A 14986-nucleotide genomic window follows, 5' to 3' on the forward strand; every position below is an offset into this window, starting at 1 on the left:
CAATTCAATACTTAACAACACTAGGCTGAAACATTTGGATTCCAACCATATCAGCCAGAATTTTTAAAAGTAAAGGGAAAAAAGTATCGTAACATATTTGGAGCATTATAGTCAGCAGCTATGGTGTACTTAAGCTGATACCAAGCACTAAAAGCTGTGTGTCATTGTTGGTTTGGATAATAGCAGCTTATAAGGTGGCATGGTAGATTGATCAGTATATGGATTTTCTCAAGTTTCTTAAAATTGCTCAGGTTTTTGGCTATGTTTGGTGAAGAAATAATTAGAACTGCTGCTGTATTCTAATTTTATGTTGGACTATCTATTATTTTCCATCCATTTTCAGCTTTGTAATAGGTATTTATATTCATTACTTAACTTATTTCAACATGTACTGTAAAAATACTACTAATTGTTTTATGTATTGTTTATTTATAAATGCTCCATGAATTGTACAGTAATATTGATTGATTGTGTGATTTTTGTGCTGCACTTAAGGTAACAAAAAATTCCTTGGAGATAGTACATATAAGTATAATATAAAAAGTCTAGAGGATCTAATCACGAATGCTCTGCTGCCACACAGGCCAATCACCTTGACTTTGACCACGTGCGGCTGGCCAGATATGTACAGTAATTTTGCCCATCATAACAGCCGCAGTATGCTCTGAATTGGGTGGCCTAAATTTAATCAGAAAATACCGGTTTGAATTAAACAGGCTATGATCTGTTCATACTGGTTTTCCAGACGGCGGGTAATGAGATGAGGGAGAACAAGCTGAGGCAGCTGATAGCAGCGGTGGGGGCAGAGGGGGTGGTGCAGGAGGAGGAGTGTCTGGCAGCCCTTCAGGACCACAACTGGGAAGTGCCGGCAGCGCTCAAGCAACTCAAGCTGGACACTCTGACCAGGTACCGTAGTCAAAGTGATTTTATCTGTTTTAACCCTTTGAGTGCCAAGCACTTACGACAAGTACAAGTAGACTATTACTTATAATATTGTTTTAATAAAAAGACCTGTTGAAATTTATTTCATGATCTTAATTTATTTGTAAGCACCTTTTTATTGTTACCTATTTAAATAGGGACAAATATACCAAGTTTCCAAACATTAAATATCTGTATGACTGACTTTTGATTTTTTTATATATTAGTGTTAAATGTTCAAATTAATGTACTCACGTTTGGTAAATAGCTTTTACCAGGAATAAAAAATGAAATCAAGATAGATTATCTATTTTTATTTCATTGATTAATGAACCTCAAATGAGGTTAAGTACAATGCTATATGTCCATACTTACTTACTTACTTACTGCCGGGGCGTAACAAATCTCAGTCGATTCTTTGCCTCGTCTATGAGCCTCTTCCACGCCACCCTGTCTTCCGCCAGATCCACAGACCTATGTCCATACTTAGTAACATAATAATAAATATTCGAAAGAGTAATGTAGTCGGTCCTCAGAAATTTTCAGAATTACTTGGGGACCCACTAACTCGGTTCTTTGCAATCAAAAGGTTAACAATTTCAAATTTGAGTGGATAAACTGATTTTATTCAAAAACACATAAGAGTTCATCTTTTTTTATTAAAAGTGTACGTTAAAAATACTTCTTGATTTCCCACCTGTGTATCATCATTGAACTTTAAAAGTTGCATAGATAAGAAGGTATTCTCCAATTTGAATGACTAGTCACTAGTCGATTTTGCAGTCATCTATTAAATAAAACGTTTGCTATCGAAAACAAAACTTAAGTAGGACAAATAGTATACCAAATTAATTGTGATGTTTCACTGATTAATTTGATATATATTTATTGAATAATATGCGTAATAAGTGTGCACCAAAATTATAAAGTAATACAAATGTTGGTTTGCCGTGTGTTGTCGTGCACTTTGAGAGAGCACGAAAAAACAGGACTTTTTCCCTATACTTTTGCCGCGGGAAACTTCGTTTAGGAATGAGTTCGGCTACATCACTGCTTTCAGAATTTATTTCTTAACTAGATCATCTGCTTCAAACATCTGTTTGTTGATGTATGTTGCAAAGAAAGACCTTCAATACAACCATTGTTTGCGACATTTTTGTAATATTGGACGACTAGTGAAACTAGGCACTAGTAATTTATTGTTTCTCCTAATATTATTAGAGTTGTGTTAGTATCAAACGACATTAAACTTTTCTTCTGAAATTTGCCATTAAGTTGTATAGATATCTTCAAGGAATAAGTAGATTATAAGTGTTTATTTTATGATCCAACTTTATAATTTCGAGAGGACTGTAGCCGCCATATTGATGCACCGGCATTACTCATTGTGTATTCTAAACTTGTATTTGTGAATTCTACACCCAATGCCAAAATTGGAGGCTATATTTTTAGCTGGTATCAAGAGTTTGGGCTGTACTTTCTGTTAACGCCAACAGTTTGGGTTTTATCATTTAGTGTTAGCCTTCCAAATGCCCGGTGCACGTTCCATGCTTATCACGGTTGCCAAGGAAGTATTTATAAACAACCTTCACTCTGCGGCAGGGGGACGGGAGCGCCCTTTGTCTAACTCCGACCACCTGCTCGTCAGTTCTGCGTCACCTACAGAGCCATAACCAAAAATATCCGTGGCGTGTATTACTGCTTTCTTGGTTGTCACGAGCGCACGCTCGCTTCTACTACTTATCTAAATTATAATTTACTCTTTAACTTAATACCGAATTAATGAGACCATTGTATTTTTACACTTCCACATATGAATAATTTGTTGTCATTAATGTTATATTAATACACTACAGGTTTGATTTACATACCAGTAATTCAGTGGTAAAATAATGTGGTGAGAAAAGATGACTGTATAAAAGGTCCAATTGTTGGTGCAGGTTAGGGCTGGCCTCAAGACACCAGTGCGAGGCAGCATTACACAAGTGTGACTGGAGCGTGGAGCAGGCCGCTTCTCTCATCCTGGACTCTGTCAAAAGCTAGCATCAGCCGTAACATAACCTAAACTAAACTATATCATTGTTAAACAGAAATAGGCTATATTTTGTAACGTGTTAAGTGTCAGATGTTGCCTAGTTGGTTGTTGTTGTTTTACAAACTTTTCTGTTTTATTAGACAAAACGCTGTAATTGAATTTTATCGGCTACTTTGTGTACTCAAGTGGTAATATTCTATAGTCCCTGGCAATTTGGTTTTTCCAATGGTTTCTTTCAACACTTAAGTACATTTGTAAATCCCATTTAATGTACTGTATCTTATTGGTTTATAAGGACCATTAAATACAAATTATCTAAGATCTATTAATCTTAATTTAATCATTTGAAAGGTTAAAATTTAGATTTATAAAACTGCATTTTGTTGATTCTTTAAACTGAAAAAAATTTAAAGTAGGCATATGAATTTATGAAATCAGCATTTCTTCCTTTCTTTTTTTTAAGAAAGAACCATAAAATATTGAAAATTTAAAAATCATTACCGAAAGTAAATGATTTTTATAAATAAATTGTTCAGAAAATTTAGGTTTCAACTGATATTTTAATTTATTCTTTATTTAAGTAACTATCACATAGTGGTTCTTTAAATCAGAACCATGCAATCAATACTGAGTAATTACAATTATTTTTGTTTTGAAGTAATTCAGACCAAAGTAAACGTTTTCAACATTCAGAAATCAGTGTAGTTTATATCTTTTGCAAGAAAGTATTTTATGTAAAACATTATTTTATTGTAATACTTAAATTCCGTGTAATGGTAGAATTAATCATTGACTAATGAAAGTGTTATTACAGTTGTTGATTTTAATTAAGATAAGACTCTAAAATTGTCTCCAATTCAAACAATATGTATACAGGAAATGTTATAAATTTTTAATATAAAAGGAATGGTTCTAGCCCATTATTCCTTGTCTTGTTTATTAGTTAGGGTAAGTTTCATTGGTTATATCTTAGCACATCTCTGTACATAGCCTGGTTTTATGTATATAAAATGTTACATTTTCTTTTTTATATACGTTTTTTTTTACTGATATTAACTGAACAACAACATATACACATTAGATAGTAGTAATGATCATGTTACACTTGTTGTCGTAAGTTGTAGCATGAAGGTCCTTCGTGCCGATAGCTTCTTAGTGAAAACTCTATGTGATATACCATAAAGTAGCTTGACATAGTTGCATTATAGCACAGTATTTTGTAGAAGGACCTTTATGCTATGTTTTCTACTATGCTGTGATAAATGTACAAAAGCACAAAAATGTTTTGTTCTCTTCGGTTATTGTCCTTGACCTATATGTGTGTATTTTTTTACAAGAGGCATACCCAGAAAGTAAGTATACTGAGGCTGTCACGGCCGGAAGTGTTTTTTTCTGATATGATACATACATTGCCGAGTAGCCTGATTCCTCCCCTCTGCAATGAGACCAGTTCAAGGTCATTACATCGAGAACTGTTCATTTCAAACAGTACGTTTAGTGAAAAATGTTAATTCAATCTCCTGCGGCGTTATCCGTTATCTCAGAAGGGAAAATCTCTGGTTGAGGTTAATAATGAGGTAAAAAAACTGAATATGGTGAAAAAGCTATGAATTGTGCGAATGTGTTCAAGTGGTGTAGTGATTTCTAAAACGATTGTACGTCTGCATCATGATCAGAGGATGGGAAGACCTTCAATTTTGACTGACAGGCTTTAAAAAATGAATATGCGTTCTGTAACGATCATAGATTGACTTTGGATGAATCTTTTGTGCTATTTTCCAGATCTTTGCTACAAAAAACCATCACAGTAAACCTCAGATATTGGAATTTGTCCGCGATGTGTGTCCCAAAAGAGCTGACAGACCAACACAAGTTGAATTGAGTGGAGGCCGGGCCATAGATATTTAGACACTACGAACTGCACGGAGATTAATTTCTGGCTCCATCATTTGGAATTGTGCAATTTTTATAAACCTCAACTGGAGTTTTTCACTTTTAAACGAAATAACGTATGACGCTGCGCTTTCGGCGGGAAAGTGGATTGACTTTTGTTGGGAAACTTATTGTTACATTGAAAGTTCTCGAACTAACCTCAAACTGATCTCTTTGCGAAGGGGAGGAATCAGGTTACACGGCAATGTATCCAACACACATACATATATAAAACACTTTTGGCCTTGAGAGCCTCAGTATATTTACTTACTGGATATGCCTTGAACATATTTAATTTGTGCAGTGAATATAATATGTCAAAAAGTCCTTTAATATTTCTTATGTCACCTGAACGCACACCTGAATGTTGGTGTTTTGTTGTTTTTAAGCAGTATATCATTAAAGTAATTATACACTTATGAATTTAAATTAGTAATTAGTATTTATTGTACAGGGAGATTGCTTGGAAGCATAGTTTTAGTTAAAATTAAGGAAACGTTGTTTTGTAGGTACTGTTTTAAAACAAATTTTCTAAGTTACTGTATTGGTGTTTTAGAAATTAAAATCCTCTTATATTTCAGTACTTTTTATCTTTTGTTAGTTTAAAGTATAAAAAAATGTATCATGTGGCACCTAGGATAAAGAAAGCATACATCTGAAAGTTGTTTAACGGTATTTATATAACTTTTGTGCTAAAAGCGCGAATTGATGTTTTTATATTGTTTTAAACTGATAAATTTAAGATTTCTTGCCAAAAGTGGTGTTTAGGGAAGAGATGCCTTTTTTTTCATTATTTTATGTAATGATAGAAGAGCCATCACCACTCATCAGGCACATGAGCACACTCACTTATTTCCTAATACAAGAACACACAATACAACAGTATGGTAGTCTGTTTAAAATATTATTTTACACTTTTATTATTGATCCGTTTTTTTTTTGTATAAGAAATTAACAACGTAAATTATGTTAGCTTATATATTTATTTGTATAATTATATATACATGCTGTTTTATAGTAAATACTTATAAGACAAATTTCGATAAATCAAACACATATAATACTCATAAATAAAACTAAAAGGCCCCTATATTACTATAATCACGAAGTTTGGAATAAAATATTTTAAAAACAAGTAAACTAAGTGAACCCTGTAGCAAGATGAGAGGTCACAAATTTGATACCGAAGGAGCTTTAGAAGATTTGTGGTTAAAATAATAAATAGTAATTACAAAGCCTGCATAGTTAAAGGCAAATCTTATAAAAATATTTAAAAGAATATATTCAGAACAAAATTTAACTTATAAATGAATTTTTAAAATTATTTTAAACAAAAATATAGGCCATAAAAATTTGGTATTATTACAACTCAAAGATAAAGGTCAACATTTTTAATAATGCATAAAAGTGTTTACGCATACGTATTTTAATTATGTTATAAACGTATTTACGTATGTGTATTTTAATTATGTCAAACTTAATTAATAAACGTATTCCTAATTTGTAGGAATGTTCACCACGTTTATTAGTATATGTTGATATTATACGTTAGAGAGGATTGATTTGGTAAGAGAACCCTGTTACCACGACGCTGGGATCTGCTGTGACTGACCCCTGTTACCCCAGGTCATTCTGAGGCTCTTGATAATCCACAAGGTACTTCAAGGAGCTAAAAATATCACTTTAGAAAAGCCCTGTGAAGGTGTCTCCACGTAGACAAGGCAATCACTTCTCAGTCACAGATGATGTGTAAAGTATTCTCTTCGAACTGAGCAGCAGGGACACGTATACAACTTAGAAATACCCATCTTAAACAGCAGGGGAGTTTGGGGGGGGGGGGTTTGTGGAAGCTTTCACTTGTCTCAGACCTAGGAAGCATTTCCTATAGAGAGAAATGCATTTCAATACAGCTTCACTATTTGATAGGATTTTAGCTCCTTTGGTTTTCTTGGTAGGTTGAACCAGGTACACGGATGTATTTGCAAATATTTGTGCTTAAAAGACAGTTGGGAAGGATATCAGTCCCTTAGAGGAGAAGAAATTGGGGTATTGTCTTTCACCCCACCACACCTTTATTCTTTCTTGATCCATCCATGTATCAGATCTGAACTCCCTTCTAAAAAGAGGGATCACCGTGGCTCTTTGGTATGATCCCTAGAGAAGATGATTAAATCAGAACTGTTTCAGTGTAGTAACCGAGCTGGATATGCGTGGTTAAAATTATTGATTTATACTTACTTTAGGTACTTGAAGTACTTGACTTCCTTGAATTCATCCCTTGAAACAGAGTCGTCTCACTCTTCTTAAAGCTGCAGGGGAGACAGGACATACAAGGGTTCTAGAGCTGCCATGGTATAGGATGGCTTCACTGACACACAGACAAGCTATGCGCTGAATGCCATAACGTCCATCCATCACAGGTTTTTGCTCCACCTTTATCTTCTAATAAGAAAATATGGAACATTGTTCAAATTTACTAGATGTACTTTTCAACATATACAAAACGGTAGCAAATTGACTGAAATCGATAATATTTTTTTATAGGTCAATATAAAATATTGCTTTACTTAAAAAGACAACATGTCTTACAATCCCAAAATTAATTTTGTTTTATTAACTAAATTCAAATTTATAAGTCTTTCCACTGAAAGAAAAATAAAAAAAAGTTTATTAGCAAAAACTTAAAGTAGGTAATAATTTGCTATGTTTATGTTGGTAATTTTTGAAAAATGCTTTTCTGAAAAAGCAATAAATTATTACAAAGTGTACAATTAATAATTAGACCAGATAATTAGGTTCTTCTAGTGATTAAGTTCAGGTGGGATGCATACATGATCTTTATTCTTACTCCATATAATTTGTTTCGATGTACTCTCATTTACTTCTAGGTAATTAATTTGACAGTAGTCCAATGCCACATTCATTGCAATATAATAACTTATTTCAAGGTTGTCAGGAGCATTTTTACTCAGCAGTAAGACAGTGTCATCAGCATCATACATTATTTGTTTTCCATTTCCTACCATATATCTTGTGAAATCATTTGTAAACATTATGTACAGGACTGGTCCACTGACCCTAGTGGTACTCCTCTGTTCACATATAAGGGTTCAGATATTACTGTATCTGTTTTTTGCCATTGTTATGTTTTACTTCCACTAATTGTTTCCTAACAGTGATGTAGGAATGAAATAGTTTCAGAGTCGCTCCATATATACCTAGATGTGCAAATTTCTTTAAAGGAGGTCATGATCCAGCAAGCAAAAGCCTTACTGTAGTCCAACGATTGCTGATTGGGTTGACTTTCCATTTGTGAAACCATGTTGTTCTTTATTCTGTAAGCCATTCGTTTTTAAGTGATGGTGTAATCACATTACATTTTTCTAACACTTTGGAAAACGTTGAGAGAGAGATATTGGGCTATAGCTATTACAGTCAGTTTTATTACCCTCCTTAAGTTCATGTTGTACCCTGGCTAGTTTAAGGTCTGTTGGAAATTTTCCTTAAAGCAGTGATTTATTTATGAGACATACAAAAGATGGTATTTCATTGACTCCAGTCAAGAATTTTTTTTCATGGTTTGGATTATTTCTATTGCCTCCTTGGAACTTACACATGTAGTAAATGATTAGTCTTATCAGAATAGGTGTTGAAACTTGATGTAAAATACCTAAGCATAAAAATACAAATATTTTGTAATTACAAATTAGATGAAGCAACACAAGATGAAAATCATACAACAAACTGACGTAATGTATACATCATTTACTATATATACACACTTAAGACTATCCAAATACGTTAATTTCACCCCAAAATATATCAAAACGGTTTTCATTTTACAAATTAATTCAACTAGACATGAGTCGCTGGATGTTATAGAGAAGCACGTGTTTACTTGACAACCAAATTTTAAAGAAAGTCTAAAGAAATCCCCTGGATTTGTCACAAAATAACCATGCATTTAAAAAAATCTGCTCTTTTCAGTGACGTAAAGTTCACTTTTTCAAAATTGAAATTTCCTTTAGTACACTTGGAAACGTAGGTAGATTTTTCACTTATTCATGGTTGGCTCTTCTTTATATGTTTCTAAAATCAAGTGATTAGGTTTATCAAAAATTTAAATATCTACTCATAGGGAACATGCAGATATCGTAATTGCCAGGGTTAAACATCTGATAGTTAAATACGTCATAGGTGAAGATGACACAGTGACTAAATATGAGCCACTGACCACTGTGGGGTGAACGTACAGGAACTCAGAATAAAGGTTAAAAAGGATGCTATAGCTTTAGTTCAAAATTCGGTACTGAAAGGAGATACAAGTTCAGATGTATTCCTTAACTTTATTAATTATCATGTTACGTGATTGATTTTTTTTTCTTTAGCAACCAAAGATGTTGCTGTAAGTTTTTAGGTATTTTGTGATAATATCTGTAATTGTACTGATGTAACTGTGTATACAGGTATCAACATCACATTATATTAATTCTATAAAATATTATTAAATAGTTCAATAATTAATATCAATATAAATATATATTTGCAAGGTGGTTTTATTTTGTAGATTTAGATTTGTCATCGTCCATTTGTTAACATTTCACGGTAAATATGTCGAGATGTTATTTTTTTACTGTAATATATTTTTGCATTTATTTGTAGAGAGTAATTGTAAGGACTGAAGATCACAAGTAGTTTTTTATGTTTCATCCTCTCTTTTATCATCTATTCATAGTGAACATTGTTGTACTTGTTGTTTTGACTATTTCTATCATTGCAAGACAACACTTCCCTAATCTTTAAACGATGTTAGACATTACATCACAAAATACACGTTTTATAAACAAATCTTGTAGTGCGTATGAATTTAAAAAAAGGATATGCATTATTAATCAGTATTGCTCTACATTTATGGAAAAGATCTTGAATACAAAATTATATTGGTGTGCGAGAACTTGAAGTTTTAAATCATATTTAAGATGATTTAGTAAATAAATTATCTATATTTCAAATCTGTGTAGTAAAATTGGGTTTCTTCATTTTTTATTTCAGAACATATGTTGCTTTCTGGACAGTTTTTGTTAAATTAATTAAAATATATAATTATTTTGTTCTTTATCTTCATAAAAATTACTTAAAACTTATATTATTATTTAAAACTACATCTTTTTTTGTAATTATATTTTAGAGTTTTTGTTGCTATTTTTTAGTTTTAGGAATGCTTTAGTTTTAGATTTTGTATTCTAATATGCTACTTTACTTAAATTGAATTTCAGTAAGCATTCTCACACACCCTTACAAAAATATTCATAATTTTTGAACTGTGAAGGAATAGACTTCTAGAGTAAAGTGTAGAATTGAACAATTGATATTGAGGCTAGACCCCAAATACAATATAAATAGACTTTTAATGTAGTAATTTCCGGTTTGTCAACATTCTTAAAAACTGCTTAACTCTCCAATGAAACCCAATGTTCAATGACCCCGTGATTACAAAGTAATACTCGTCAAAGTAATTCCCAATGTAGGTGCTGGTTGGCAACGATATATAGAAAATGCAGTGCAATATGTTCACTTTTAATTTTTTTACTCATTTACTCATCGTGTATGTCTTAACTCTTATTTTATTTATTTTCAAGCCATAATTTTGTGATTTCAAGTAAACCTAACTGCCTAGTTTTCGTAAGTATAGAATAGTTAAATTGTTCAAGGGTATAAGATTCTAATGTGTGTTACCAGAAAAATGTGATTGTAAACCTTGTAAAATTTGTTAAATCGTAATGCACAATTCCAAATATTAACTTTTCTATTCTTTATTGTCTTTAATAAAGATAGGTTAATTGGTAATTAATTCGTGACCCCACCTGATTTTTCTCTATGTGCTCATTGTCTTCATTACTTAGTGTTATTGATTAGTTGGGTAAAAAGAGAATTTTAAGCCAAAACGTACCACATAGGCTAAAACGTGTCTGTTGCTACTTTGTGAGCGCTAGTTGTCTGCCTTAAATAATTATCTATGCCTACCGCAGTATTAGCGACTACACTTGTATACTCATGTTTATTTTGTAAATAAATGTTAAAAAGGTTCTCATGTTCTATTTTGTCTATTTCTACCTCAACCGTAGTTTTTAAAATTGTTCATAGAGGAAATGTTTAGTCAGTCAGAATTATGGTATTTCTTACGTGTGGCTCACGATTATGGTATGGCTACTTTTGGACGCTGGCTTATCTTCAAAAATTTGAAGCTCCACCAACATGAAAATGAAAGGTTTAAGTCTAAACAAAGTTATTTAATTCAATGTGGGGCTAAATAAAGGATTTTATTATTGTAAACAATTTTGTAATAATTAGTAGTCAATGTTTAAAATAACTGAGAAAATATGTTTCATAAATTATTACAGGCAATCTTCAAGGTTGAATCTTTTAATTAATTGCTTTGATGTAAAAAACATACATCAACGATAAAGTGCACATCAAGAATGTAGTTTTACTGTGAAAATCTTTGTTTTACTGTTATTCATATTTTATTTATTTTTTGATTATCTGATCTCTGGGTTGCTCGCTTGTGTTGGGAAGGGAAGACTCGTTTGTATTTAAGAACTTTTATTAATCATACAGTTGAATTTCTTATAACTTCAAGATGTCAATAAAATCAATGTATAGAGTTATTTATATTTGGTCCCACCAAGGACCCAATATTTATATATGTCTTCTCCTCCACCCCCCAGGTGGGAAGGTTCTGGCGTCTCTGGTACTGCTCCATGTCGTCACAGCGCTCCTCCAGCGGTCGTCCAGCTCCTCCAACCTCACAGATAAGGTGCCCGCCAGCTCCTGCAGCCTTCCCACCTCATCATTGACTGACGACAGTGCGACCCGCACAGCCTCTTCGACGACACCTTTGAGCTCATAGGTGATGCGGGCTACAAGCTGGCCGAAAACGTCGCACGAAGATAGATGTTTACCGACAAGGTCGGCGATGACAGTAGCGTCAACCTTGGTGGTCTTGTCAGTTGCAATGGGATTCATTGTTGTTGTTTTGGAGCAGGCCGAGTCCGACGACAAAGATAAGGAGCGCAAGAGCTTCAGTACCGCTAGATAATGAGACAGGCTCACCTTTGGACCCAGACCTCGACTGCGGCGGCGATCGCTGCATGAAATACGATGTCTAAAACGTATTTTATCGCTACACGCCTTATCTATTGACTTGAAAGACTCTTTGCAGAAATAACGGATTAAATTCCGCGTACACCGGTAATACTTATTACAAACAGTGAGATAAATCCAGGTAAACGAGAGTGAAAATACGGAGCCGACGTACACACGTGTTTATTCGTCCTGGAGATACTTCCTGCACTATCTCTGAACAATAGTTACAGTTATTGAGAATGTCACTGGCACATGGCTCTCTTATCTATACAGAGTCCTGGAGATACTTCCTGCACTATCTCTGAACGATAGTTACAGTTATTGAGAATATCACTGGCACATGGCTCTCTTAGCTAAACAGAGTCCTGGAGATACTTCCTGCACTATCTCTGAACAATAGTTACAGTTATTGAGAATATCACTGGCACATGGCTCTCTTAGCTAAACAGAGTCCTGGAGATACTTCCTGCACTATCTCTGAACGATAGTTACAGTTATTGAGAATATCACTGGCACATGGCTCTCTTAGCTAAACAGAGTCCTGGAGATACTTCCTGCACTATCTCTGAACAATAGTTACAGTTATTGAGAATATCACTGGCACATGGCTCTCTTAGCTAAACAGAGTCCTGGAGATACTTCCTGCACTATCTCTGAACGATAGTTACAGTTATTGAGAATATCACTGGCACATGGCTCTCTTAGCTAAACAGAGTCCTGGAGATACTTCCTGTAGTATCTCTGAACGATAGTTACAGTTATTGAGAATATCACTGGCACATGGCTCTCTTAGCTAAACAGAGTCCTGGAGATACTTCCTGCACTATCTCTGAACGATGGTTACAGTTATTGAGAATATCACTGGCACATGGCTCTCTTAGCTAAACAGAGTCCTGGAGATACTTCCTGCACTATCTCTGAACGATAGTTACAGTTATTGAGAATATCACTGGCACATGGCTCTCTTAGCTAAACAGAGTCCTGGAGAGATACTTCCTGCACTATCTCTGAACAATAGTTACAGTTATTGAGAATGTCACTGGCACATGACTCTTTTAGCCATACGGAGTCCTGGAGATACTTCCTGCACTATCTCTGAAGAATAGTTAAAAGTATTGAGAATATCACTGTAACATAGGTCTCTTGTTCCCAAATATAGGACTCAATGTAAATTAAGTTGGGGGGGGGGGGGAGGGGAAATCTGCAAAAGTATCACTTAGCTAAACGAGCTCAGGCACCCTTCAAATGATAAAAACCAACTTTAGATGCTTAGTTTTCAGTTTCAATACAGTACTAAAAATATATTTTAATGTTTTTAACTAATTTAATTAAAAATACATTGAAGTAACACTTTTTTGTCTTGCATAATACATTCAAATATGTCAATGGTTTTCTACAAAGGCTAACTTTGTGATGTGATGCGTAAGGGGAGAAATAAAGCTAGCTGGGGGTGATTATAATTTATAAATAAATGGTTTATAATATCTACAATCGATGGTTTAGTAATCAATCAGTTCAGCATAAATGGCTTACCATGTAATCTGTTGTCAGTGGTGGATAGAACCTACACTGCCCACAAACCACCATGCTGCACTGGACTAAAATAACCTGCACCACATCATCACGGCGCCAAACCAGATGCACTAAATTACGTATTTGTTGTGTACCAATCTCACCCAAGCTGTTAAATATTTTTGAATCATTGATATGCTATGCTTTTTAATGTTCTGTGGGGGACTGGCATCCTCATCGGCATAACACTTTCCCAGATGGGATCGAGGGTGATGTACTCTCCTTGTCTTGTGCTGCAACTTCTAAGGGAGAGGCAGGGCAAGATGAGGAAGCCACCTTTCCTTGTCACTATTCCAGTGACTGGGGTAGAAAACCTTTTCACCCTCTTGGTTTGGTCCTGAAATCGAGAGTATTTCCTTATACCTCACTTTCCCGATGCCCCCCCCCTACTCATACCACAACCCCAGACTAAGGTTTTATACGGCCTGTTCTGAGAGTCTCGCGGCACTAAGGGTATATTCTGTGTCTTCATCGGAGCCTTCTGGGAACCAGGGGACACCCAGTCGTAAATATCCATCGGGTCACGGGGAAGATGGACTGCTAACTCCAGGTTCTCGTGTGAACAGAATGGAGAAGAACAAACAGAAAAAAGCAAATCCGAAACTCAAGAGAAATGAGAATGAAATGAAATGAAAAATGACTTTATGGAATGCAAAGAAAAACATATTCGATTGACGAGGTTAGGTCTATTAAGTCCTCTCTTACACCTAACCATTAATCCCAACCCAAGAGGTACCAAGAGATAATATGTGGAACTCAACCTGAAGAACTACCGATTGAGAAACTAAGAGTGTCTGAAATGTCACCAGTAGAGGATGACAGACTTATCTTGTCAGAGGGCGAAGTTTGGTCGGAAGGGCCAAAAAAGAAGCGGTTCTCTAGCGGTGAACTACGAAAGCGAAGGATTAAAGAGGCTCTTGCTAAAGGTGAGCCTATAATCCCCCGGAAAGAAAGGCAGAAAAGATGGGAAGAGAGAAGAACCGAGCTCTGGCAAAACCACACAGCAAAGCCGGTTTCTCAAAAGGGAATTTGGATGTTGTCGTAGTCCCAGAGCAAGGGAAAAAAAGTTCCTCAGAATCAGTCCAAAAGCTGCTAACCTCAAGCTATGCAGGTGTGTAGATGCCGCGATTGCAGCTGACATCTGAAGCAAGCAAAGGGAGGTGAAAAAAGAAGGAAGGGTCATGATGGAGATGTCATCAAGGAGGCACCCGAAACATACCGAATAGAGAAGCTATTGTCCGTCTTGAACAGTCGGAAGTTAAACTATCGATGTAGACAACCAACAACCTGTAGAAAGTACTGGGCAAACGCGCCTTCAGGGGCAAAAACGTTAGGATGTCCAGCTGTCATGTTGAAGGTGGAGCGATAGTGATCGGCTGT

At 34.8% G+C, this 14986-nt stretch overlaps 1 protein-coding gene across 1 annotated transcript in view; it reads left to right on the plus strand.

Moving 5' to 3' along the window:
* LOC124366905 (activated Cdc42 kinase Ack) overlaps positions 1-10975 on the plus strand; it is a 90211-nt gene extending 79236 nt beyond the window's left edge. Inside the window, 2 exon segments of the mRNA XM_046823504.1 lie at positions 746-906; positions 2862-10975. Coding sequence (XP_046679460.1) covers positions 746-906; positions 2862-2964 — 264 coding nt within the window. The 3' untranslated portion in view covers positions 2965-10975.
* Positions 10976-14986: the final 4011 nt, after the last annotated feature.

The sequence above is a fragment of the Homalodisca vitripennis genome, chromosome 7 (genome assembly GCF_021130785.1).
Source record: "Homalodisca vitripennis isolate AUS2020 chromosome 7, UT_GWSS_2.1, whole genome shotgun sequence".
NCBI lineage: Eukaryota > Metazoa > Arthropoda > Insecta > Hemiptera > Cicadellidae > Homalodisca > Homalodisca vitripennis.